Below are 25,994 nucleotides of genomic sequence, written 5' to 3' on the forward strand. Positions count from 1 at the left end.
TAGAAAGTAATGTCCTGGATATAGACTGTCTTTGTGACTCAGCTCGGCATTGCAGGGAAATTTCAAGGGAGTTTCTTCTCATGAACATATTCTGTTTTCATTTTGCCTCTGTAAACTGTTTGTTTATTGACAATGAGTATGCTAAAGATGAAAGGGCAAAAAGTCCTATCTGAAGTATTTTCAACCTCTAGACCATATTTCTTGCTTTTCTTCCATTTCTCATGAGCAAAGTTCATTTTTGTTTCAAGGACATATGAATTAGCTACTTTTCGGCAACTGAAACTGTAGATATCTGAAGGACTTTAAGGACTGAGAAGCTTAAAGCTACATATCTTAAGAGTTTACACTAAAGAGCTAAAGTAATGCTGAAGAGTCCATTTAAGCATTGTTTACGTAACAGGAGAACAAACTGAAAATAAACAGACATCCAATGATAAGAAATTGGTAAGATAAATCATGGTACATTTTTACGATGAAATATGATCTTTAAGATGATTATTATACTTGCATGGATATTTGATATTAAATAATTATTGTTTTGAAAGATATGTCATTGTGTTTATAGTTTTAAAAAGAATTCTTATCATTTTTATATGGTTGTTTGAATATTTACAGATAAAATGGTACAATGCTTCAAAATAATGAAAGTGAGAATAATGTGTAAATAAAGCACATATACTATGAGTTGAGTCAGAGTACCCAGCAGTTCATTATATTATTCTGTCTGCTTTTATAGGTACTTGAAGATTTCCATACTAAAATGCTTAAAAATGAGTTATGGTTGTACATTAATTCAAATTGTGAAGGATATTAATCTTTTGGTAAATAAAAAAGTGAATCACAAAGTAGTATATTCAGAATGGTTCTTTTTCTGCAAAAAATTACATATGTAGACATGTATGCATAGAAAATTATCAAATGTTGCAATCTTGAGTGCAGTATTTTAGTTTTACTAGACTGTATTATTTGTGTATTTTGGAAAGTTTTAAAAAAAATATTGGGCTTGGACAACTGGCAGTATTTACTAATGCTGAACATATGTAAACTTGATAAGCCAACAATTTCATCTCTAGGTATGGTTCCCATAGAACTATATACATATATTCAGCAAAAGAAATGGATAAGAGTGTTCATACCAGCTCTATTCATAATAACCCCAAAGTGGAAACAACCCCCATGTCCATCAATACTAAGACAGATGAATTGTGCTATCTTCACATGATGAATACCACACAGAAACTGAGACAGACAGAATGAACTCCAAGTAAACACAATAACATGGATGAATCTCAGAATCATAGTACTGAGCCGAGAAGATAGATATAATGAATGCCAACTGCGCAGTTCCATTTGTGTTCAAAAAGGAAAAACAAACCTAAGTGTTAGATATCAGAATGTGATTTTCTTTAGTACATAAATGACTAGAAGTGGAGACAAGGGAGTTTTTTGAGAGATTGTAGTCATGTCTCTTTATATAGCTGCAAGTTACACAAGAATGTTGATTTTTATGAAAATTTATTGAGCTGTGTGTTTAATAAATTGTGTATTTTCCTGTATTATGCTGTATTTTGAAGGAAAGTTCCAGAAAATTACAGAGCTTATGTTTGTTAGCTTTCCATCACTATGACAAAATGCCTGAGGTAATGGACTTAAAAGGAGGAAAGGTATGCTTTGGCTCATGGTTGCGGGGGTTTCAGTCCATGGTTGCTTGGCTCTGTTGCTTTGAACCTGTGGTGAGGTAGAACAACCTGGCATGAATGTCTGGTGAAGGAGGCCTGTTTACTTCTTGGCTTCCAGGATGCAAAGAGAGAAAGAGAAGGGTCCCGGATCCCACTATCCCCAAAACGGCATATCCCCAATCCCCTAACTCCTTCCAACTGGGTCCCACCTCCTCCCAATGGTATACAGCCAGGGGAACAAGTTTTTAACATATGGGCCTTTGGCAGACATTCAAGACCCAAACTACGGTGGAGTGTATTGCATGCAAGTGTATTGTCTAAGTGGTGGATTAGTGCTTTATAGTGCAGGCTGTGGTTACATCCATTAGTGGAATGGCTTTTTCAACAATCCCAATAGAAAAAGATTTAAAATTAATATGCAAACCCAGTCTTAATAGTTATAACTGCACAGCCTTCACTTATGAATACCTTGATTTTTTTTCTTCTATCAAATTTGCTTCAACTGTCCTCACAATATGGATCTTCATGGTTCAGAATGTGGGATCTGGTACAGTATGCTGGACAGAGACTGAGCTCTCCTTGTAGCCCCAAGACTGGTGACAGAGAAATTCAGTTGTAGTCACTCAGGGCACATGAATGATGGAATACACACAGCTGCGCTTACCATGTGTTAGGCATTGTTTTAAGTGTTGTGAATGCATTAATTCAATCCTCACAGTGACCCAGGAGAGGGAGAAAATACTTTTGCAATCTCCACTTTGGGGATCAGAGAAACTAGGCATCTTTTTTCTCACCACAAATCTTGTGAGTGGTGGAGTAGGAGGTTTGAACCCAAGAAGCCTGTGTGGGCTCAGGGGACAGAAGCCAGCCCATACTTGCCAGGTTCCTTTGTGTTGCAGCCTGGCCACTTGTTCTTTTCTGAATTTATCCAGGCATCTTCTTTCCCAGCTCTCCCCTCAGCCTGAGTCCTAAAGACTGCTAAAAGAATTCTGAAGTATTCATTCACCTCATCCAACAAGTGTTTATGGAACACCAAGGAAGTTCCAGAAACTGTGCAAGACACTGGCAAGCAAAACCACATACAGGCCCTGTTCTTATGGAGCCTCCAGGCTAGTGTGGGAGATGGACATTAGTCAAATGACTAAACAAAAGTGCAAAGTTATACACGTTAAGGAAATGGTGGAATGTGGAACAGAGGTCTTGGTGTACGTGCAATTTCTGGCCATGCTACTGATATGCTCAGTGATTTTGGACAACACAATTCATTTTGCTCTCTGATCTTGACCTCCTTATTTGGGACATGAGGGCTTAAAGTACACCACTGGTTTCCAGAGCGGCTTCTGTTGATAACATGTCACTGTTATGCATGAGAATAAAAGTTTCCATTGTCAAATAAATAACATCAGTTGTTTCTTCACATCCCTTTGTCCTTACCCCTCAAGCTTTTATTTCTTGATACATATTCCAGTGGGTGCTGGAATACCCACTCAGATTCCTCCTTTTGGATGGAAGCTTTCATTTCCCTCATTGCTGTTGCCTGCTGAGGGATCAGAGCTGAGCTCTTCCCCAACCCAGGAACTTCCCTTAAATCCAGAGAGCTGCTTCAGTAAAGGGCACCCCCCCCCAGCGATGGTAAATTTTTTAGAGATGAGTGCCCAAACTGCAACCCCCAAACCACTTATTTATAGCAAAGCCCCCACACTGCAATTAAACCTGAATACTGAGGTTTTAGTTTAGAAAAAATCCCCTCATACATTAACATATTTTGTCTTAATAGAAAAACAAATAACACACATGCCATAAGTTTGGCACCATCGTTCCCCAGGGAAGCCTGCATCCCATGACTGGTTCTTTCAGGGGAACAAGGTCTGGTCTTGTCCTCTTGCCTCACACTGGTGTGTCTCTGGAGGGCCATCTCAGCTGTAGAGCAGCCTCTGGGGATCCCTGAACTCTATGATTGTGTCTCAATTTGACTTCTCCCTGTGCCCAATCCAGCTTCCCACATTTGCTTATAGATGTTTCTCTTAGGAGCACTTCCCAGTGAGAAATCTGCCTGCACATCTACATCTCACAGTTTATTTCCAAGGGAAACTGACGTGTAAAAGTCTGTGCAGGAGCAATTCTCAGGAGAAGACTCTAAAAGGGGATTTAGAAGCTGGACTAGCCACCGTCCAGCTGGCAAGGAGGACCCAATCCAGGAGCTGCTGAGCAAACTGCAATGGCTGGTGAGAGCTAGTTGTGAACATCTCTTCCCAACTCCATGCTCAGTGCCATCATATTGGTGGCTTGGAACTGGCTATGGAGAGAATACTTACGCCACAGAAATTAGCACACACTGCATATCAAGACTTAATTCCCCCATTAAAGAGTTGGATAGTAAGCATTGAGTGGCACTCAGTGGTCCTCCCTTTAGGGGTAGACAGGGTACTGAATATGCTGTAGCCATGGAATTGTTAAAACTTTCCACAGTGGTGGAATTAGCATATCTGTGGAAGTAAATGGATGGGCAGATACAGTATCTCAAGCTGGTACTTTGCAAAGAACAAACTGCCGCGGTGAGGACAGTACTTACTGAGCCACTAACCACTATTGACTAAGTGTCTCTAGAAAAAGAAATTGATCAGAATCCTGGAAAGTCTTTTCTCAAAAGGGAGTAACTTATACAAAGCACATGGATGTCGGCAACAGAAGGGGCATTGGAATTGGATGCTGGGTTGCACTGTCTAAATTCCCCTCCCAGATTGAAGCATTTAATTGTCCACCAAAGAAGAATATTGCCTGCTGAAAGTTCTCAGCTGAGTGCTTCCCTAGGAACTGCCTGGGTACAGAGATGTCACTCCCTAGGTTGATGTGGGACATCTCTAAAGTGCGACCCTCTCTTCAGAGCACCCCTTGAGGTTGCCCAATGCCTCTTTGTGGCTGCATCGCACTTCCACTTCTTCTGTACCTCATCCCACCTCCTCACAGGTGTTGGTCCTGAGAACAATTCCCAATAAGCCACCTGCACACACCCAACCTTTATTTTAGACTGCTTCCCTGGGAACCCACCCTATAGCACATAGAAACAACAGTGGACTTTACATCTAGATTTTTTCTCTTTGGGAGGGTCATTAAAGGTGCTTGGTCTGCCACACAGCTAGAAATGGAAGCTCATGGTTTCATAATTAGGGAATGCCAGGTTATACAGGCTTCTTTACTTCAGGACTTTCTAGAGCATTAAGATACTACTGTGCACTAGGCATCTGTAAGACAGTATGAAGTTCACAGCACTTCCCAAAATGTGTGAACACATATGTGTTCATTTTGTAGGAAGGGAGTCTTGCTGAACACACACTGGAAAACTTTGAGCAAATTTTCTTTTCTTTTCTCCTCTCCTGTCCTCTTCTCTCCTTTCCTCTTTCCTTCTCCTTCTCCTTTTCCTTCTCCATCTCTGTCTCTGTCTCTCTCCCCTCTCTCTTCCTTTCTCTTTTTTTAAAGAAAGGATTTCATTATGTAGCCCAGGCTGGCCTTGAACTTGTGATCCTCTTACTTTAGCCTTCTGAGTAGCTGGGATTAAAGGTGTGGTTCATCATGTCCTGCTTGATGTGTTTTCTTGTAGAGCTAAAATCCAATATATCTCCTTAAGGCACAAGCCTCCTCTGCTCATGTTGGGGCCACAAAAGTAAATATTGTTACAATGACATTGAAAACTAAATAAGGATAATAATTGTAATTTGATGTCAGAATTTTATGTTCTAACATTTCTTTGCTGACTGTAGCTGATCTGCATTAAAGGAGGGATGTGAATTAACCCAGCCCCCAGTTTTGTTAACAATTTTTTTTTTGGTATTGAGAATCGAACTCACGACCTTGAGCTTATGAGGCAGGCATGGGACCACTGAGCTAAATTCCTGGCCTGCAGCCTCCAGTTTTGAATAAGAGTATTTCTTTCTGTTTTTTCTCTGTGTCTCTATCTTTCTGTCTCTCTGTCTCTGTCACGTACCCACACACCCACAGTTTAATTAACTGGATAAATTCACCTAAGGACTCATTTACCTAAAATTTTTGTAGGCAGTGCAAGGACTGAATTAAGGTGTTTTCATTTTTTTGTTTTGTTTTGTTTTGTTTTTGTACAGGAAGGAGAAGGATGTTTTTGTACAGTGAAGACTTATCCTCCACCTCCTCCACAACGGTGGAGACTGTTTTCCTGGTCCAGGTACCCTGAAGCCCAGAGAATGGAAGGTACCAAACTGAGGTCCTGCAGCTCATCAGAGATATGTGGGGCTATGGGCTTTGGATTCCTGGCTTTTCCTTTCTTCTCAGGGCATTGTAGGAGCCAAGAGAGGGAATGCAGGCAGAACGAAGGATTTTACATACACTTTCTCATGTTTGGCCCCACACATAAAAAATCCTCGAAAGAAGGCATTAATTCCATTCCAAGAGGAGAAAGCTCACCCAGCTGATAAGAGACAGGGCTGGGTCTCTTTGTCTCCAAAGCTCATACTCTTGTTTTTTATTTTTTGGTACCAGGGATCAAACTCAGGGTCCTTGCACTTGCGCAGCAGGCGGCAAAACCACTGAACTAAATCCCTGGCCCAGAGCTCATACTCTTTATGGACACTCATTAATACTTTTAGGTGCTCTCGGAACAACTAACTTAAAACTATGGTGACTGTTTTTATTTATCTACTGTACATTCCTAACAGATCCCAACCACAGTGTGAAATAGGTCTTGTTATTCCTCTATTCCACATTCTAAATAAAGAAACTGTGGTATAGAGACTAGATTTTATTTGCTTGTGGCTACCTCAGTTAACAATTGATAAAATTATTAAATTAAATTAAATTATTAATTATTAAATTAAAGTTGGGATTTGAACCCACAGCTGACTCCAAAGGCAATGGACTTTCAGTTATATTTTGGAACCCCCAAACCTGGCTATAAAATGGAGCATGTACCTTGTCATTCAGGAAAGAATTTCAGAAAACAAAGTTTTGTGCAAATCCTTATGCAACAGAAGGTTCAAGAGGCTAAGACATTTTGATTCTTAAATGTGGAAACACTTTTTTTAGTCAATGTGGGACCCTATGAGATAGCCTCAGTCACAAGGAAAGGAATAAAACATATTTACCCTCAGTGGAGAGTGGAGTGAGAAAAGCAGAGAAGAAAACTTGCCCCAGAACCGGGGTTAACTAGAGGTGTCAAAGATACCAGAAAGAGAGAAGAAATGGGAAGGGTCACTGAGTCACATCCAAGGTGACAAAAACACAGTTAATTTGAACCAAGCTCCCTCTAGCTCTTATCTATGTCCCACCCCTTGGCTGTGTATCTGCGTTTGTTAACTCTGGGCTAAGAACATGGGGCCAAGTGTTCATCCTTATGGAGCATACAAGGGACTCATTAATGGCCACTTGCTGGCTGCAGGCTGTGGGGTAGATGTGACATGGGTCTTTAAAGGATTGACAAGGTGAAATTCAGAAGCCTTAATTATGCCTTCATCTAAGGTATTGACCAGGATATAAACCAACGATCCGAAACAATTCTGAGGCTTTGAGAAAAGTCTTAATCCTGGTAGAAGGAGCAATGGTAAGAATCAGGGTTGAACTTCTAAGTGAAATTCTGGGCTACAGCCCATGGTTGTGGGTGAGGATCCTGTGTATTGAATGATGAGATGTTAGAAGCCATGGAGAGCAGTCAGTAGATGTCTGAGGTCAACAATAATTTTTCCAACTGCTTAAATTCACTAAATTAAAATTTAGCCTCCTCCCTAAAGGGATTTGGGTAAGGTCTGTTCCTCCTGCTGGTCTGTTACATTCCAACCTTCAATTTGAGTTAATAAGATGCCATTATAGATAGCAAAGTTTCCTTTTGAGCCCTATAACTTAGAGGTGACAAAATTAAATCCTGTGTCACCAGGCTAGTCCACTGTGGTAGGGGCTCGGAGATGCTGAGACCAACTCTGGGCTTGAAGGGGAAGAGCGCTGTAACCCATTAGTGGTGTCTGTTGTGGGCACAGGAAGAAGGAGTCGGGGCTCTTGTGCTGCATATCTGTCATCCTAAATCTAACTATTTCAATTCAGTGATGAATTTATGCCTTCTTGTTTCACAAATGGTTGGGAGAAGCTGTCTCTATCAGTCCAGACATAAACCATATCTCAAAGTGAGTACCATTAACGTTATGAAACACCATTAACTCATAAAACAGCCCAGGAAGTGGGATGGGACAGGATGATGAAAGTGCTACATTTCCTCTTGATTTTTCTGCCCTTTAGGAGCCAGGAAATCATTTTAGTTAGGCTCCTCGGCTGGCAAGCTAGCCTACCCAAGAGGGGTTTATTTATTTCATTTGTTTGTTTGCTTATTTATTTATTTTGTGGTATTAATAATTGAACGTAGGCTCTTGGGAATGCTAGGCAAGCACTCTACCACTGGCTACATTCCCAGATCTTTATAGTTTTTATTTTCAGGCTACTTTTCCAGGCTGGCCTCAAACTTGCGATCCTTCTAAGTTGCTGTGATTACAGGCATGTGCCACCTTACCTATCTCTCAGTACCTTTTTTCTTTTTTTTTTGGTACCAGGGATCGAACGCCAGTCCTTGGCTTGCGAGGCAGGCAGCGAAATCACTGAGCTAAATCCCTGGCCCTCTCAGTACCTTTTGATACTAGCTCATATCTTAAAAGCCAGCTCAGAATAAGCTATACGAATGCAGTAAATTGAAAGCCCCCAAATCTCCACCCTTTTGCAATGTGGTTTTGCAACTTTTTCCATCACGAAGTGGAATCTATTCTCCTGCCTTTAATCTGGGCAGGGTTTGTGACTTGCTTTTGTTCACAAGAATATGGCAGAAGTGATGTTTGCTAGTCCCTAACCTAAAGCTCAGCAGGTCCCACACACTTCCATTCTTTCTCAGGACTCTGCCACCATGAGATCAAGCCCAGGCTAACTTGTTTGAGAATGGGAAACCTTGTTGTTCTGGTCAAGGTCATCCATATGGCCAGCTGACCTTCAAGCATGAGAGAGCCGGGCCAAGATTAGCAGAGACACCCAGCCACCCTCAGGTAATTACAGATGCACAAGGGAGCCCACTAGAGACCAGAGAAACCCTCATCTCAACCACACACTCAAAATCACTTATAGGTACTTTCTGTTTTAAGTCACTGAGTTTCTCGGATGATTCATTATGCAGTGGTAGCTAGTGGACATAGTAACTTTAAGTAAATCTCAGATGTTCTCTGAGTCTCAGTTTCTCATTGGAGAAATTAACCAACAAGACATTTTCCTGCCTTAGGGAAGATTTTGAAATGTTACATACACATAAATTTCAGCAAATGCATTTTGAGTGCTCATTCTATGCCAAACACTGAGCTAGACCCCATGGACTCACAGGACAGCTTGACTCTGTTGTAGCTCAACACTGGTGGCTCCTCCTTCCAGCCACAGGCCAGCCCCCATAAGTTGGAGTGGAGAATCCTCCTTGAATGGCCATGGAAAAGGGAGAGGTTGACCTGAAAGGCTGTAAGCAATGGACCAGATATCTCATCTTCTGATTTATCCTATTTCCTTGACTCATGAACTCAATTAAGTTAATAAACAAGTCCTTGTCCTTCAAGGGACAGACAAGGATTTTACTTCATCTTATCAGTACACACTTGCTCAGTACCACAAAAATGGACATGACACAGTTCATATGGCACAGTGAGAGCTCTTGCATTCTAGCAAGGGAGGGAGAGATGGAAACAAGTCACTGTGGCCCAAGGATGCTGCCTTTTTCCTCAGTTCCCACATCCAATCCAGTGCCCGTCCAGGGGCTCTACCTCCAAAGAAACCTCACTTCCACCTTCGTCTCCCAATTCCCTGCTATTTCCTTGGTTCAAGACAGCGTCACTTCTCACCATGGCCTCTAGCTGATCTCCATGCAGCAGATGGGATGTTCTTTTAAAGATCAGATCACATCCTTCTCTTGCTCAGGAAGACCCCTCCCCAGTGGGTTCTCATCGCACTTAGACTAAGACCCAAATGTTTTATCCCAGCCTGCAAGGCCATGTATGAAGCAGCACTTGCCCAGTGCTCCAACTTTGTCTCTTGATTTTCTAATCCCATCTCACTCTGCTCCCGCCTCATACCCCTGGCTTCTGTTCCTCCAGCATTTCCAGCTTGTTCCAACTTTGGCATCACTCCCCTTTTGTTCTCTGAAATACTTCATTTCTCTTCCCCTGTATCTGTGTGTTAATGGTTTGTTCTCCATTCAGGTAGCAAGTCCATGGTCTGTTTTACAAACCACTCTTCCCTGGCCACTCTAGTAGCAGTTTCCTCCCCATCACTATGGTCTACACATCATGCACAGCATCATCTCTTATTCCTTGAGGACAAGAATCTTGTCTGGTTTTTTCATTCCTTAGTTTCTGTTACATACAACAATGTCCGATGTATAACTGGTAAGACTTCATATTCAATAAATGTTTGCTGAAAAAAAATGAATGAGCACTCAGGGATAAGAAGTTACCAAGAATGTATCTTTCATCTTTCTGGTACTATAATGAAATATCTGAGGCATTAACTTATAAAGAGTAAAGGTTTATTTAGGAGGTTTTGGAGGCCATGAGTAAGAGGCTCCATTCTTTACTTAATGAGGCAGTGCACTGTTTGATGGAGTGTGTGGTAAAGCAAAACCTCTTACCTCATGACCCAGGAAGCAAAAGAGCCAGGAAAAGGAAGAAAGTAGGGTCTCACAAGGCCCTTTGGGGGACCTCCCCCCATAACTTAAGATTCTCTCACAGCAACCTTTGGAGGACACTCATCTGAACCATAGCAGAGAGGAGTGCCTAACTCAGCACCCAAAACATAGCCTCTTCTTTTGTTAAAAATTCCACCTTACTCCTTTCTGATTGCCTTGATTCAGCTGTCTACCAAACGCAGCTGGGAAGCAAAGTCTCAGATCTCCTAAACCCTTGTGGAATCTGTATCCTGCCAGGGTCTGCTGTGGACGGGTGGGAGTGGATAATTCCTTACTGTTTATTTGCCATTGCCTGTATCTAACTTAACTTTGCCATGGCTAAATCATGGCTTCTGATTCAACATTTTCTTTGTTTGTGCTGAAAAGATATTTATTTTTCTGAAGGCATTTGCAATAACAAGCACCAGTGACTTCAGAGGAAAATATGCTGTCCACTTCAAGAGTGGACTAAGAACTGGGCCCATGCAGAGCCCTTGATCATCAACTTCTGTTAGCAGAAATTCAGCAAATTAGTGCATAGTGTGCTGCTTAGCCCCACCGAACATCTGGCAGAACAGGCAAGGAGGAAAGCAGTTAGAGTTTTATTCTTTTTAGCATCATGTTAAATTGGCCATGAAACCAGAGATGGTGCAATTGAATTATAAGAGGGCTGAAGTATTAAATAAAAATCCAGGAGACAGTCAGGGTGTGTGGCTCAAGGTGGGCTAGACTCTAATAGGAGGTGAAATGGATTTACAAAACAGTAAGTGGAAAAGACAACATCTTCTTTGCTAATAATTTGCCTCATTTAATACTGGGAGATGGGCCCATGGGTAGGGGCAGGTTGCACTCCTTAGGCGGTTTTTCCCTGGAAAACAGGACATTTCCTTCTGGTGGGGAGTTGCTGCTTCCTTAAATGTCAGTGGGATTCAGGAGTGTGTTCAGGTGGAACACTCTATTGTCCTTTCGTGGTTACTTGCTTATGGCTTTTCTGTATGTCCTTCTCCACATTTCTCCTTCATGCCCAGCAGTGGGACAGGCTAATCCCCTCTGATGAAGATGTTAAATCCTAGCTTGTTCTGGAGCTGTGTAAATGGCTGGCAGGAGAGATGGGCTGCACTTGCGAATTTAAGGGTGGCAGAAAAGCCACTGTCTACACTTTCCCCCCGCTACTGGGGAATGAACACAGGGCCTTCCCACTGGACTATACCCACAGCCCTTTTAAAAATTTTTAAATTTTGAGACAGGGTCTTACTAAATTGCTGAGTTCCCTAGGCTGGGCTTGAACTTGGAATCCTCCTGCCTTAGCTTCCCAGAGTGCTGGAATTATAGCCATGTGCCAAAGTGACTGGCTATAAAGCAGCTTATTAAATTTTTTTTTTATTAATTACATACCAAAAAACAATATTTTGGATATATTGGGTTAAATAAATATGTTATTAGGATTGCTTTCATGCTCTTGGGCTCAGTTGCCAGGTGTGTGTAGTTTTTGTTCTGCTGAACAGGACAGGGTGGGGGTGTGGGTGGCAGTGGGATGGGGGTGGGATTTGGATGATGGAGATGGGGACAGAAAGTGTCCCGCTGTGCTCCTCACTGTGGACTGGCTCAGAATGGGTGATGTTAAAGACGTACCGGCCTTTCCCATTGCCTGTACCATGGCTCCTAGTATACCTTGTGTGTGTTTGTGTTAAAAAAAAAAAGAAAAAAAGAAAAAAAAAAGTCTCCAGCCCTTACTCTGCCTCCAGTAGCTTTTTCTGAAGCCCTACTTTGTGATCCCACCTTTGAAAGTTCCAGCTCCCAGGAAAGAGTTAAGGGGTGAGGAGAAAAAAATCGCATCTCACCACAGAGAGATGAATGAAGTCTGTTCCTGGGCCTCAATTTGCTCACACCATAAGCGAAGGAAGGGATGGCGAGTGAGGTGGGCAGGGCTATCCAAGGTCCTAGGAGGGGACTTTTACAGTCATCATTTCACTCACTTCTAACAACATCATTTCATTCTGATTTTACAGATAGGGAAAAGGAGACCGGGGTGGTGCAATACCTCCTCCAGGGTCACCAGCTGGCAGACGGCAGGATGAGCATTTGATCCTGAGTCTGCCTGACACTGCTGTCATCCTGTGGGCCTGGAGGAAAAAGCGTAAACTTTCTGGAGCATGTAGAAACTCTGTTGAGTTAGATTCAGGACTTGAACAGAAAGCAGAGGGAGTTCTAGGCAAGAACTGGCCTGAGCAGGCTATGGAGATAGGTCTGGTAGAGATTCATTCTGCAAAGTATGTGGTGTCATTGCAAAACATGGTGAATGTTTACATTTTTCAAAGAAATTGTCACAGTAAAAGACACATTGCCACCCCTACCGAGGTCCTGAGTCCCACGGAAGATGCCGAATCACCCCACTACAGACAGGCAGCCGCCTGGTTCCACACTACAAAGACACAGAGGACACCAGAACACCAGACCAAGGTACTGAGTCCTGCTGCTCCTGGCCCAGAGGTAGGGGCTTCTGAGCCGCCGTCCCACTGCTCCTGGTCCAGAGGAAGGGGCTTCCTGGTCACCATCCCTCCCACTGCTCCCAGCCCAGAGGAAAGGGCTTTTGGGCCACCATCCCTACCACTGCTCCTGGCCCCTATCCTGCCTCTCCCAGCTCAGAGGAGGTAATCCGTGCAGGCACTAACAGCCCCCCGCCCCAGTTGAAATGAGAAAACACATAAATAAGTCTCAAAACCAGACTTCCAGATCACCTACAGCAACCCCAAAGGGAAATGAGATGGAACACTCTGATATTCAACCACCTGGACCCACTGAACTGGCAACAAAAGGGGATCTGGAAAAAATGAAATCAGAAATAATTTCTCAGATAACAGGAGAAATTGTGCCCCTAGTGAAAGACATGATTAATAAATCTAGAGAGGAGCTCAGGAAATGATGGAATCCCACCATAGGAAATAAATGGAATCCATAAAACAGAAGCAAATAGATTTCCAGGACATGAAAAACTCCATTGAAAGTCTACACAGCAGAATGAGCCAATGTGAGGACAGAATTTCAGATACAGAAGACAAGATTGCAATGAGTGACCAGGAAAAGAAAAATTGCTTCAAAACCATAAGGGAACATGAGAAATCAATTTAGCAGCTGCTAGATGATGCAAAGAAGAATAACATAAGACTGATTAGAGTCAATAAAGAAACAGGAGAGAGTGGAGATGACATAAAAAATCTCTTCACAGAAATAATGGCAGAAAAGTTCCCAAGCAGGGGAAAAGAGCTTGACATACAGATAAGTGAGGCATATAGGACTCCAAATAGCCTTGATCAAAAAAAATCTACATAAAGGCATATAATTGTTAAGATTCCAGGAACTAAACAGAAGAACAAAGTTCTCCAAGCAGCCAGAGAAAAGAAACAAATCACATACAAAGGAAGGCCCATCAGAATCACAGCAGACTTCTCAACACAAACCATCAAGGCAAGAAGAGCTTGGAGTGACATATTCCAAGTCCTAAAAGAAAACAGCCTCCAACCCAGATTGATGTACCCTGCAAAACTATCTTTCAAAATGGACGGAGAAGTAAGATACTTTCATGACAAAGAGCACCTTAGGAACTTTGTGAATACCAAACCAGCACTCCAAAGAATTTGACATAATATCCTAGGAACAGACACTGAGGATCACAACCCCAGGAAGCAAAGCAGAATGAACCCATTTGGCATGACAAGAAATTAAATGTAAACGGGAAGAACCCAACAAAAAGAAAAAGTCATGGCAATGACAAGTCAATATGTTTCAGTTATAACCATCAATGTTAATGGTCTCAATTCACCAATCAAAAGAAATAGACTGGCAGAATGGGTCAAGAAGCAAAATCCAACAATATGCTGCATACAAGAAACACACTTAATTCAAAAGGAAACTCATAGACTGAAAGTAAAGGGTGGAAAACAATACTCCATGTGACAGGAACCCGAAAAAAAGCAGGAGTAGCTATCCTCTTGGCAGATCAAGTAGATTTCAAACCAACACTGATTAAGAGAGATGAAGAAGGACACTACATCCTTGTAAAGGGAAGAATCCAAGAGGAAGAGATGACAATCATAAATATCTATGCACCAAACACTAGTGCACCCAACTATGTAAAACAAATACTAACGGACATGAAAAGTCATATATGCACTAATATAATTGTAGTGGGGGACCTCAACACCCCACTGTCACAAATAGATAGATCAACTAGACTAAAAATAAGTAATGAAATACTAGAACTCAATTGAACTCTTGAACAAATGAACTTAATAGATGTTTACAGAGTCTTCCACGCCACAAATTCAGAATACACATTCTTCTCAGCTGCACATGGGTCATTCTCCAAAATAGACCACATACTCACACATAGAACATGTTTAAGTAAGTGCAAAGGAATTGAAGTTATCCTCTGTATATTATCAGACCATAGTGCGATCAAATTGGAGATCCATAGCAAAAGAAACTCAAAAAATTTCATAAACACAAGGAAATTGAACAACACACTTCTGAATAACCAATGGGTCACAGAGGAAATTAAAGAAGAAATCAGACAGTTAAATGACAATGACAATACAACATATCGGAATCTATGGGACACAGTGAAAGCAGTCTTGTGGGGGAAATTCATAGCAGTGAATACGCATATTAGGAAAACAGAATGAGCCCAATTAAACAACCTCATGCTGAACCTCAAGCTTCTAGAAAAAGAGGAGCAGGACAACCCCAAAGAACATACAAGGGAGGAAATTATAAAGATCAGAGCAGAAATCAATGCAATGGAGACTAAGAGAATGATACAAAAAATCAATGAAGCCAAGAGTTGGTTCTTCGAAAGAATCAACAAAATTGACAAACCCTTAGCCAACCTTGTCAGAAAAAGGAAAGAAAAGGCCCAAATCCATGCAATTAGGAATGAAAAGGGTGAAATTACCACAGACCCAGCAGAAATCCAGAGGATCATCAATACCTACTTCCAGAACCTATACGCCAATAAGATAGACAACACAGAAGAAATGGACAGATTCCTACATACATATGAATTACCAAAGTTGAACGAAGAAGACCTAAAAATTCTGGACAATGCAATGTCAACCAATGAAATTGAAAATGTAATTAAAAACCTATCCACTAAGAAAAGCCCGGGCCCTGATGGCTTCACTGCTGAATTCTAGAAGACATTTAGAGAGGAACTACTGCCACTACTGTTTAAACTCCTCAATGAAATTCAAAGGGAAGCAATACTCCCAAATTCATTCCTGGAAGCAAGCATCACCTTGCTCCCCAAAGCAGAGAAAGACCCAACTGAAAAAGAGAACTATAGGCCAATCTCGTTAATGAACATAGATGCAAAAATCCTTAATAAGATACTGGCAAACAGAATGCAGAAGATCATCAAGAAGATCATACACCCTGATCAAGTGGGATTCATCCCAGGGATGCAGGGATGGTTCAATATACGAAAATCAATCAATGTAATACACTATATCAATAGAGCCAAGGACAAAAACCATATGATTATCTCCATAGATACAGAAAAAGCATTGGACAAAATCCAATATGCATTTATGATAAAAACCCTACAAAAAATTGGAATAGATGGTCTCTACCTGAAACTGATAGAAGCCATCTATGAAAAACCAACAGCCTATATCATACTAAATGGTCAAAAACTGAAATCCTTCACACTAAAATCAGGAACAAGACAAGGATGTCCACTATCACCACTCTTGTTCAATATAGTTCTGGAAACATTAGCCACGGCAATTAGACAAGAGAAAGAAACAAAAGGAATAAAGATAGGTAATGAAGAAGTCAAATTGTCATTATTTGCAGATGACATGATACTCTATATAGAAGAGCCCAAGAACTCCACCAAAAGTCTTCTAGACTTAATAACCAAATTCAGTCAAGTAGCTGGATACAAGGTCAACACACAAAAATCAATAGCTTTCCTCTACACCAATGACAGACTCACTGAGAGAGAAATAGGGCAAATAATTCCTTTCACAATAGCATCCAAAAAACTGAAATACCTAGGAATCAACCTAATGAAAGAAATCAAAGACCTCTTCTCTGAAAACTATAGCACTCTGAAAAGAGAGATTGAAGATGATACCAGAAAATGGACAGACATCCCCTGCTCCTGGGTAGGAAGGATTAATACAGTGAAAATGGCCATACTTCCAAAACTGCTATATAGATTTAATGCAATTCCAATTGAGATCCCAGCAGCATACTTCATGGACCTTGAGAAAACAATCCAAAAATTCATTTGGAACAAGAAGAGGCCCAGAATAGCAAAAGCAATTCTAGGTAACAGAGACATGGCAGGGGGTATCACAATCCCCAACCTGCAACTCTACTACAAAGCTACTGTGATAAAAACAGCATGGTACTGGCAAAGAAACAGACTTGAGGACCAGTGGAACAGATTAGAAGATGCAGAAACAATGCCAGACACACTCAGCCATCTCATCTTCGATAAAGGAGCCAAACACCCTCATTGGAGGAAAGATAGCCTCTTTAATAAATGGTGCTGGAAAAATTGGGCTTCAACTTGCCAAAGATTCAAACTAGACCTGTATCTCTCACCATGCACTAAACTAAAATCAAAATGGATTAAAGATCTAAATATTAAAATAGAAACTCTGAACCAGTTGGAACAGAGGTTAGGTAGAACCCTTGAAGACATTGGTGTAGGAAAAGATTTTATGAACAAAACCTCAGTTGCCCATAAACTAGCATAAACAATCAACAAATGGGATCTCTTCTTATTAAAAGGCTTCTGCACAGCAAGAGAAACCACCAGCAGTGTGAAGAGACAACTCACAATGTGGGAAAAAATCTTCACCTGCTCTTCCTCAGACAAAGGTCTACTATCTCGAATCTATAAAGAACTTAAAAAGATCAGACCTCCCAAATTTAAAGACCCAGTCGAAAAATGGGCATCTGAAATGAACAGACATTTCTCAGACAAAGAAGTAGAAATAGCAAATAAATACATGAAAAAATGTTCAACATCACTGGCCATTCGAGAGATGCAAATGAAAACAACGCTGAGATTCCACTTCACTCCAGAAAGAATGGCTGCTATCATGAAATCAACCAATAACCAATGCTGGTGGGGCTGTGGGGAAAGAGGAACCCTGCCCAACTGCTGGTGGGAGTGTAGAGTGGTGCAAGCACTGTGGAAATCAGTATGGAGATACCTCAAAGAACTAGGCCTGGAAGTCCCATTTGACCCTGCTATTCCACTGCTGGGGATCTTCCCTAAAGAATTAAAAGAATCATACCACAGTGACATATTTCCGCCCATGTTCATAGCGGCACAGTTTGTGATAGCTAAAACTTGGAAATAGCCCAAATGCCCATCAACTGGAGACTGGAGGAAGAAAATGTGGTTTTTTTATTAAATGGAGTACTACTCAGACATAAAAAATGAGAAATTAGAGACATTTATAGCTAAGTGGATGCACATTGAGGTGATACTCTTAAGTGAAATAAATAGGACACACATGAATAAATATCGAATAGTTTCTCTGGTGTGAGAAACTGAAAGTGTAAATAAGGACTAAAATGTGTAATAGGTAATGTGAAATAGGAAGAAAAAGGGCAAAGAGGAAGGAAGTGGGAGGGGTAGAGGAAAGGACAGAAGGGATTGGGATTAATATGAGAAAATGGAATAATAGGAACAAAATCTTTGTAAATAGGGAGGAATGGAGGGGTTGAAGGGAGGGCTGGGCAAGGGTGAAAAATAAGAACCAAGAGAGATTATGTAAGGGTGCAAATTTCCTATGATGAATGTCATTATATTGTATACCTAAAATGTATCAATGATTAGAATGAATAATCGATAATGTTAAATGGGAAGAAAATGTCCAAAGGGGTAGGAGTAGTGGGAGGTGCAGGGGAAAGGAAAGAAGGGAAAGGAAAAATGATGAGAAATGGAAAAAATGGAAATAAAGTCTTTGTAAATAGCGAAGGGTGGAGGGCATGAAGGAGGGCTAGGAATGGGGAAAAAATAAGAACCAATATGCATCATGTAAAGGTACAATTCCCAATGAGAAATGTAATTGTGTTGTATACCTACAATGTACCAATAAAAGAATTACAAACAAAAAAAGACATTGCCATTCATCTCCTGCAGAATGCTCCCCCTAGCTTTGAACTCACCTATGCCATCCTTCTTGCCACTTTCGGAAGTAGTTTTAGAAGTCCTTTTGCAAAAGTGTCTTTAGTCTTAAGCTGCCTGAATGTCATAAATCAATTAAAAATGTTTACCTTTCATGGCCATTTTGACTTTGGGGAAGAATCAGAAGTCACACAGTGTCAGATTTGTTGAATAAGTGTGAATGAGAACATTGTAATGTTTTGATGAGCCTGGCTTTCTATCAGATGGCACTCGGCAGTGATATTCACTATATTTTTTGATCATAACTTGTAAAGACAGTCACAAAAGAGGATTTCCAGAACTGATTCAGAAAGTGACAAGAATTATGGGATGTGGGAGGGTAGGGGAAAGGAAAAAAGGGAAAAGAAAAAATCTGAGAAAAAGAAAAAAATGTAAACAAAGTCTTTGCAAATAGGGAAGGGTGGAGGGGTGAAGGGAGGGCAGGGGAAGGGGAAAAAAATAAGAACCAAGATACTCATGTAGAGGTACAAGATCCCAATGATGAATGTAATTGTATTGTATACCTAAAATGTACCAATAAAGTTAATGGGAAAAAAAGAATTATGGGATAAACATGTTTTAAGTGAGGGGGAGTATTTGGAAGGGGCAGTGTGTCTTTTACTATAATAAGTTTTTAAAATTTAAACAGTCACCATATATTTTGATTACATCTCATGCAACCAAGAAAGGGATGCTGTCTTCTGCTTCTTAGAAAGTTACCCTCTTGTAAATCTTCTGTTGCATATTTAGGGGTGGGGGACACTGAGACTTGGCAAGGACTTGTAGACATCCACAGCCATAGCCTGCTCATCCCTGTCAGGTGGTCTATAGTCATTCCTTGTGGGGCTCACCTACCGGCTTCGTATAAGATCTTTTTTGAGGTTTATTATTTCCTTGTCCATATACCTGATGCTCTTCACTGGCTTGTCTGGGACCTGATGGGGAGAGAAGAAGTGAGAGAAAAAAAGATGTTAGTGCAATTGTTTCAAATACATTCATCTGTGATGTCTCTGATAGCTGGGTTTCCATTAGTGAGACAGTCAACTTATAACGAGACAAGGTTTCTTTTGGCTCATGGTTTTAGAGGTCCTAATCCATTATTGGTTGTTTCCATTGCTTTGGGCTGATAGTTGAGGCAGCAGATCATGGTGGGAGCAAAACTGCTCACCTCCTGGCCGGAAAGCAAAAGAGAGAAAGAGAAAAGGACTGAGGTCCCACAGTCCCCCTTGAGGCATGCCTTCCACAGGGCCCCACCTCTTAAAGGTTCCACAAACTTCCAACAGCACCACTCTGTGGGCCAAGCCTTTAACGCAGAGGCTTTTGGGGGACATTCAAAACCCCACCCATAGCAATGTCTGACCAGGGCTGAGTGGTCCTGGGGAGCACAGAGTCCCTCTCTTCACCAAGACAGGCCATGTGGCACAGGGGGCATAGCAGAGGCTTTGGGGATGAGTGAACCTGAGCTATGATCTTATTTCTGCCCAATATTTTTTTTCTTAAATTCTTTTATTGGCACATTTTAGGTATACAACACAATTACATTTCTCATTGGGAATTGTACCTTTACATGATGCATCTTGGTTCTAATTTTTTCCCCATTCCTTGCCCTCTCTTCACCCCCTCCACCCTTCGCTATTTACAAAGACTTTATTTCCATTTTTTCCATTTCTCATCATTTTTCCTTTCCCTTCTTTCCTTTCCCCTGCACCTCCCACTACTCCTACCCCTTTGGACATTTTCTTCCCATTTAACATTATCAATTATTCATTCTAATCATTGGTACATTTTAGGTATACAATATAATGACATTCATCATAGGAAATTTGCACCCTTACATAATCTCTCTTGGTTCTTATTTTTCACCCTTGCCCAGCCCTCCCTTCAACCCCTCCATTCCTCCCTATTTACAAAGATTTTGTTCCTATTATTCCATTTTCTCATATTAATCCCAATCCCTTCTGTCCTTTCCTCTACCCCTCCCACTTCCTTCCCCTTTGCCCTTTTTCTTCCTATTTCACATTACCTATTACACATTTTAGTCCTTATTTACACTTTCAGTTTCTCACACCAGAGAAACTATTCGATATTTATTCATGTGTGTCCTATTTATTTCACTTAAGAGTATCACCTCAATGTGCATCCACTTAGCTATAAATGTCTCTAATTTCTCATTTTTTATGTCTGAGTAGTACTCCATTTAATAAAAAAACCACATTTTCTTCCTCCAGTCTCCAGTTGATGGGCATTTGGGCTATTTCCAAGTTTTAGCTATCACAAACTGTGCCGCTATGAACATGGGCGGAAATATGTCACTGTGGTATGATTCTTTTAATTCTTTAGGGAAGATCCCCAGCAGTGGAATAGCAGGGTCAAATGGGACTTCCAGGCCTAGTTCTTTGAGGTATCTCCATACTGATTTCCACAGTGCTTGCACCACTCTACACTCCCACCAGCAGTGGAGCAGGGTTCCTCTTTCCCCACAGCCCCACCAGCATTGGTTATTGGTTGATTTCATGATAGCAGCCATTCTTTCTGGAGTGAAGTGGAATCTCAGCGTTGTTTTCATTTGCATCTCTCGAATGGCCAGTGATGTTGAACATTTTTTCATGTATTTATTTGCTATTTCTACTTCTTTGTCTGAGAAATGTCTGTTCATTTCAGATGCCCATTTTTCGACTGGGTCTTTAAATTTGGGAGGTCTGATCTTTTTAAGTTCTTTATAGATTCGAGATAGTAGACCTTTGTCTGAGGAAGAGCAGGTGAAGATTTTTTCCCACATTGTGAGTTGTCTCTTCACACTGCTGGTGGTTTCTCTTGCTGTGCAGAAGCCTTTTAATAAGAAGAGATCCCATTTGTTGATTGTTTATGCTAGTTTATGGGCAACTGAGGTTTTGTTCATAAAATCTTTTCCTACACCAATGTCTTCAAGGGTTCTACCTAACCTCTGTTCCAACTGGTTCAGAGTTTCTATTTTAATATTTAGATCTTTAATCCATTTTGATTTTAGTTTAGTGCATGGTGAGAGATACAGGTCTAGTTTGAATCTTTGGCAAGTTGAAGCCCAATTTTTCCAGCACCATTTATTAAAGAGGCTATCTTTCCTCCAATGAGGGTGTTTGGCTCCTTTATCGAAGATGAGATGGCTGAGTGTGTCTGGCATTGTTTCTGCATCTTCTAATCTGTTCCACTGGTCCTCAAGTCTGTTTCTTTGCCAGTACCATGCTGTTTTTATCACAGTAGCTTTGTAGTAGAGTTGCAGGTTGGGGATTGTGATACCCCCTGCCATGTCTCTGTTACCTAGAATTGCTTTTGCTATTCTGGGCCTCTTCTTGTTCCAAATGAATTTTTGGATTGTTTTCTCAAGGTCCATGAAGTATGCTGCTGGGATCTCAATTGGAATTGCATTAAATCTATATAGCAGTTTTGGAAGTATGGCCATTTTCACTGTATTAATCCTTCCTACCCAGGAGCAGGGGATGTCTGTCCATTTTCTGGTATCATCTTCAATCTCTCTTTTCAGAGTGCTATAGTTTTCAGAGAAGAGGTCTTTGATTTCTTTCATTAGGTTGATTCCTAGGTATTTCAGTTTTTTGGATGCTATTGTGAAAGGAATTATTTGCCCTATTTCTCTCTCAGTGAGTCTGTCATTGGTGTAGAGGAAAGCTATTGATTTTTGTGTGTTGACCTTGTATCCAGCTACTTGACTGAATTTGGTTATTAAGTCTAGAAGACTTTTGGTGGAGTTCTTGGGCTCTTCTATATAGAGTATCATGTCATCTGCAAATAATGACAATTTGACTTCTTCATTACCTATCTTTATTCCTTTTGTTTCTTTCTCTTGTCTAATTGCCGTGGCTAATGTTTCCAGAACTATATTGAACAAGAGTGGTGATAGTGGACATCCTTGTCTTGTTCCTGATTTTAGTGTGAAGGATTTCAGTTTTTGACCATTTAGTATGATATAGGCTGTTGGTTTTTCATAGATGGCTTCTATCAGTTTCAGGTAGAGACCATCTATTCCAATTTTTTGTAGGGTTTTTATCATAAATGCATATTGGATTTTGTCCAATGCTTTTTCTGTATCTATGGAGATAATCATATGGTTTTTGTCCTTGGCTCTATTGATATAGTGTATTACATTGATTGATTTTCGTATATTGAACCATCCCTGCATCCCTGGGATGAATCCCACTTGATCAGGGTGTATGATCTTCTTGATGATCTTCTGCATTCTGTTTGCCAGTATCTTATTAAGGATTTTTGCATCTATGTTCATTAACGAGATTGGCCTATAGTTCTCTTTTTCAGTTGGGTCTTTCTCTGCTTTGGGGAGCAAGGTGATGCTTGCTTCCAGGAATGAATTTGGGAGTATTGCTTCCCTTTGAATTTCATTGAGGAGTTTAAACAGTAGTGGCAGTAGTTCCTCTCTAAATGTCTTCTAGAATTCAGCAGTGAAGCCATCAGGGTCCGGGCTTTTCTTAGTGGATAGGTTTTTAATTACATTTTCAATTTCATTGGTTGATATTGCATTGTCCAGAATTTTTAGGTCTTCTTCGTTCAACTTTGGTAATTCATATGTATGTAGGAATCTGTCCATTTCTTCTGTGTTGTCTACCTTATTGGCGTATAGGTTCTGGAAGTAGGTATTGATGATCCTCTGGATTTCTGCTGGGTCTGTGGTAATTTCACCCTTTTCATTCCTAATTGCATGGATTTGGGCCTTTTCTTTCCTTTTTCTGACAAGGTTGGCTAAGGGTTTGTCAATTTTGTTGATTCTTTCGAAGAACCAACTCTTGGCTTCATTGATTTTTTGTATCGTTCTCTTAGTCTCCATTGCATTGATTTCTGCTCTGATCTTTATAATTTCCTCCCTTGTATGTTCTTTGGGGTTGTCCTGCTCCTCTTTTTCTAGAAGCTTGAGGTTCAGCATGAGGTTGTTTAATTGGGCTCATTCTGTTTTCCTAATATGCGTATTCACTGCTATGAATTTCCCCCACAAGACTGCTTTCACTGTGTCCCATAGATTCCGATATGTTGTATTGTCATTGTCATTTAACTGTCTGATTTCTTCTTTAATTTCCTCTGTGACCCATTGGTTATTCAGAAGTGTGTTGTTCAATTTCCTTGTGTTTATGAAATTTTTTGAGTTTCTTTTGCTATGGATCTCCAATTTGATCGCACTATGGTCTGATAATATACAGAGGATAACTTCAATTCCTTTGCACTTACTTAAACATGTTCTATGTGTGAGTATGTGGTCTATTTTGGAGAATGACCCATGTGCAGCTGAGAAGAATGTGTATTCTGAATTTGTGGCGTGGAAGACTCTGTAAACATCTATTAAGTTCATTTGTTCAAGAGTTCAATTGAGTTCTAGTATTTCATTACTTATTTTTAGTCTAGTTGATCTATCTATTTGTGACAGTGGGGTGTTGAGGTCCCCCACTACAATTATATTAGTGCATATATGACTTTTCATGTCCGTTAGTATTTGTTTTACATAGTTGGGTGCACTAGTGTTTGGTGCATAGATATTTATGATTGTCATCTCTTCCTCTTGGATTCTTCCCTTTACAAGGATGTAGTGTCCTTCTTCATCTCTCTTAATCAGTGTTGGTTTGAAATCTACTTGATCTGCCAAGAGGATAGCTACTCCTGCTTTTTTTTGGGTTCCTGTCGCATGGAGTATTGTTTTCCACCCTTTACTTTCAGTCTATGAGTTTCCTTTTGAATTAAGTGTGTTTCTTGTATGCAGCATATTGTTGGATTTTGCTTCTTGACCCATTCTGCCAGTCTATTTCTTTTGATTGGTGAATTGAGACCATTAACATTGATGGTTATAACTGAAACATATTGACTTGTCATTGCCATGACTTTTTCTTTTTGTTGGGTTCTTCCCGTTTACATTTAATTTCTTGTCATGCCAAATGGGTTCATTCTGCTTTGCTTCCTGGGGTTGTGATCCTCAGTGTCTGTTCCTAGGATATTGTGTCAAATTCTTTGGAGTGCTGGTTTGGTATTCACGAAGTTCCTAAGGTGCTCTTTGTCATGAAAGTATCTTACTTCTCCATCCATTTTGAAAGATAGTTTTGCAGGGTACATCAATCTGGGTTGGAGGCTGTTTTCTTTTAGGGCTTGGAATATGTCACTCCAAGCTCTTCTTGCCTTGATGGTTTGTGTTGAGAAGTCTGCTGTGATTCTGATGGGCTTTCCTTTGTATGTGATTTGTTTCTTTTCTCTGGCTGCTTGGAGAACTTTGTTCTTCTGTTTAGTTCCTGGAATCTTAACAATTATATGCCTTTGTGTAGATTTTTTTTGATCAAGGCTATTTGGAGTCCTATATGCCTCACTTATCTGTATGTCAAGCTCTTTTCCCCTGCTTGGGAACTTTTCTGCCATTATTTCTGTGAAGAGATTTTTTATGTCATCTCCACTCTCTCCTGTTTCTTTATTGACTCTAATCAGTCTTATGTTATTCTTCTTTGCATCATCTAGCAGCTGCTAGATTGATTTCTCATGTTCCCTTATGGTTTTGAAGCAATTTTTCTTTTCCTGGTCACTCATTGCAATCTTGTCTTCTGTATCTGAAATTCTGTCCTCACATTGGCTCATTCTGCTGTGTAGACTTTCAATGGAGTTTTTCATGTCCTGGAAATCTATTTGCTTCTGTTTTATGGATTCCATTTATTTCCTATGGTGGGATTCCATCATTTCCTGAGCTCCTCTCTAGATTTATTAATCATGTCTTTCACTAGGGGCACAATTTCTCCTGTTATCTGAGAAATTATTTCTGATTTCATTTTTTCCAGATCCCCTTTTGTTGCCAGTTCAGTGGGTCCAGGTGGTTGAATATCAGAGTGTTCCATCTCATTTCCCTTTGGGGTTGCTGTAGGTGATCTGGAAGTCTGGTTTTGAGACTTATTTATGTGTTTTCTCATTTCAACTGGGGCGGGGGGTGTTAGCACCTGCACGGATTACCTCCTCTGAGTTGGGAGAGGTAGGACAGGGACCGGGAACAGTGGTAGGGATGGTGGCCCAAAAGCCCTTCCCTCTGGGCTGGGAGCAGTGGGAGGGATGGTGACCAGGAAGACCCTTTGTCTGGACCAGGAGCAGTGGGACGACGGCTCAGGAGCCCCTACCTCTGGGCTGGGAGCAGCAGGACTCAGTACTGTGGTCTGGTGGTCTGGTGTCCTCTGCGTCTTTGTAGTGTCGAATGAGGTGGCTGTACAGAGGAGCGGGGGTGGGGGTCCAGTGGATTGTTGCTGGAGCGTGGGCTGATTCAGCGTGTTCATCATGACTCTGGACCTCGGTAGGGTGTGGGCAAACCTGCCTGTCTGCAGTGGGGTGATTTGGCGTGTTCCTCATGACTCAGTACTTAATTATTGATACTTGATTATTTTAAACACACGCCTGTGCACACACACACACA

The 25,994-nt window shown here is 40.9% G+C and overlaps 1 protein-coding gene across 2 annotated transcripts in view; it reads right to left on the reverse strand.

Annotated features, from left to right (window-relative positions):
- The window catches only part of Ccdc60 (coiled-coil domain containing 60), a 203,485-nt gene that overhangs the window by 88,784 nt on the left and 88,707 nt on the right, over window positions 1–25,994 (reverse strand). For both annotated transcript variants that reach the window (XM_087198004.1, XM_087198003.1), the window contains exon 2: window positions 19,421–19,500. In XM_087198004.1, the coding sequence (XP_087054130.1) occupies window positions 19,421–19,500 (80 nt within the window). The remainder of the gene's footprint in view (window positions 1–19,420; window positions 19,501–25,994) is intronic.

Source organism: Heterocephalus glaber, unplaced genomic scaffold, assembly GCF_053883595.1.
Source record: "Heterocephalus glaber isolate CG9 unplaced genomic scaffold, H.glaber_assembly_v1.0 deba00001687, whole genome shotgun sequence".
NCBI classification, from domain to species: domain Eukaryota; kingdom Metazoa; phylum Chordata; class Mammalia; order Rodentia; family Bathyergidae; genus Heterocephalus; species Heterocephalus glaber.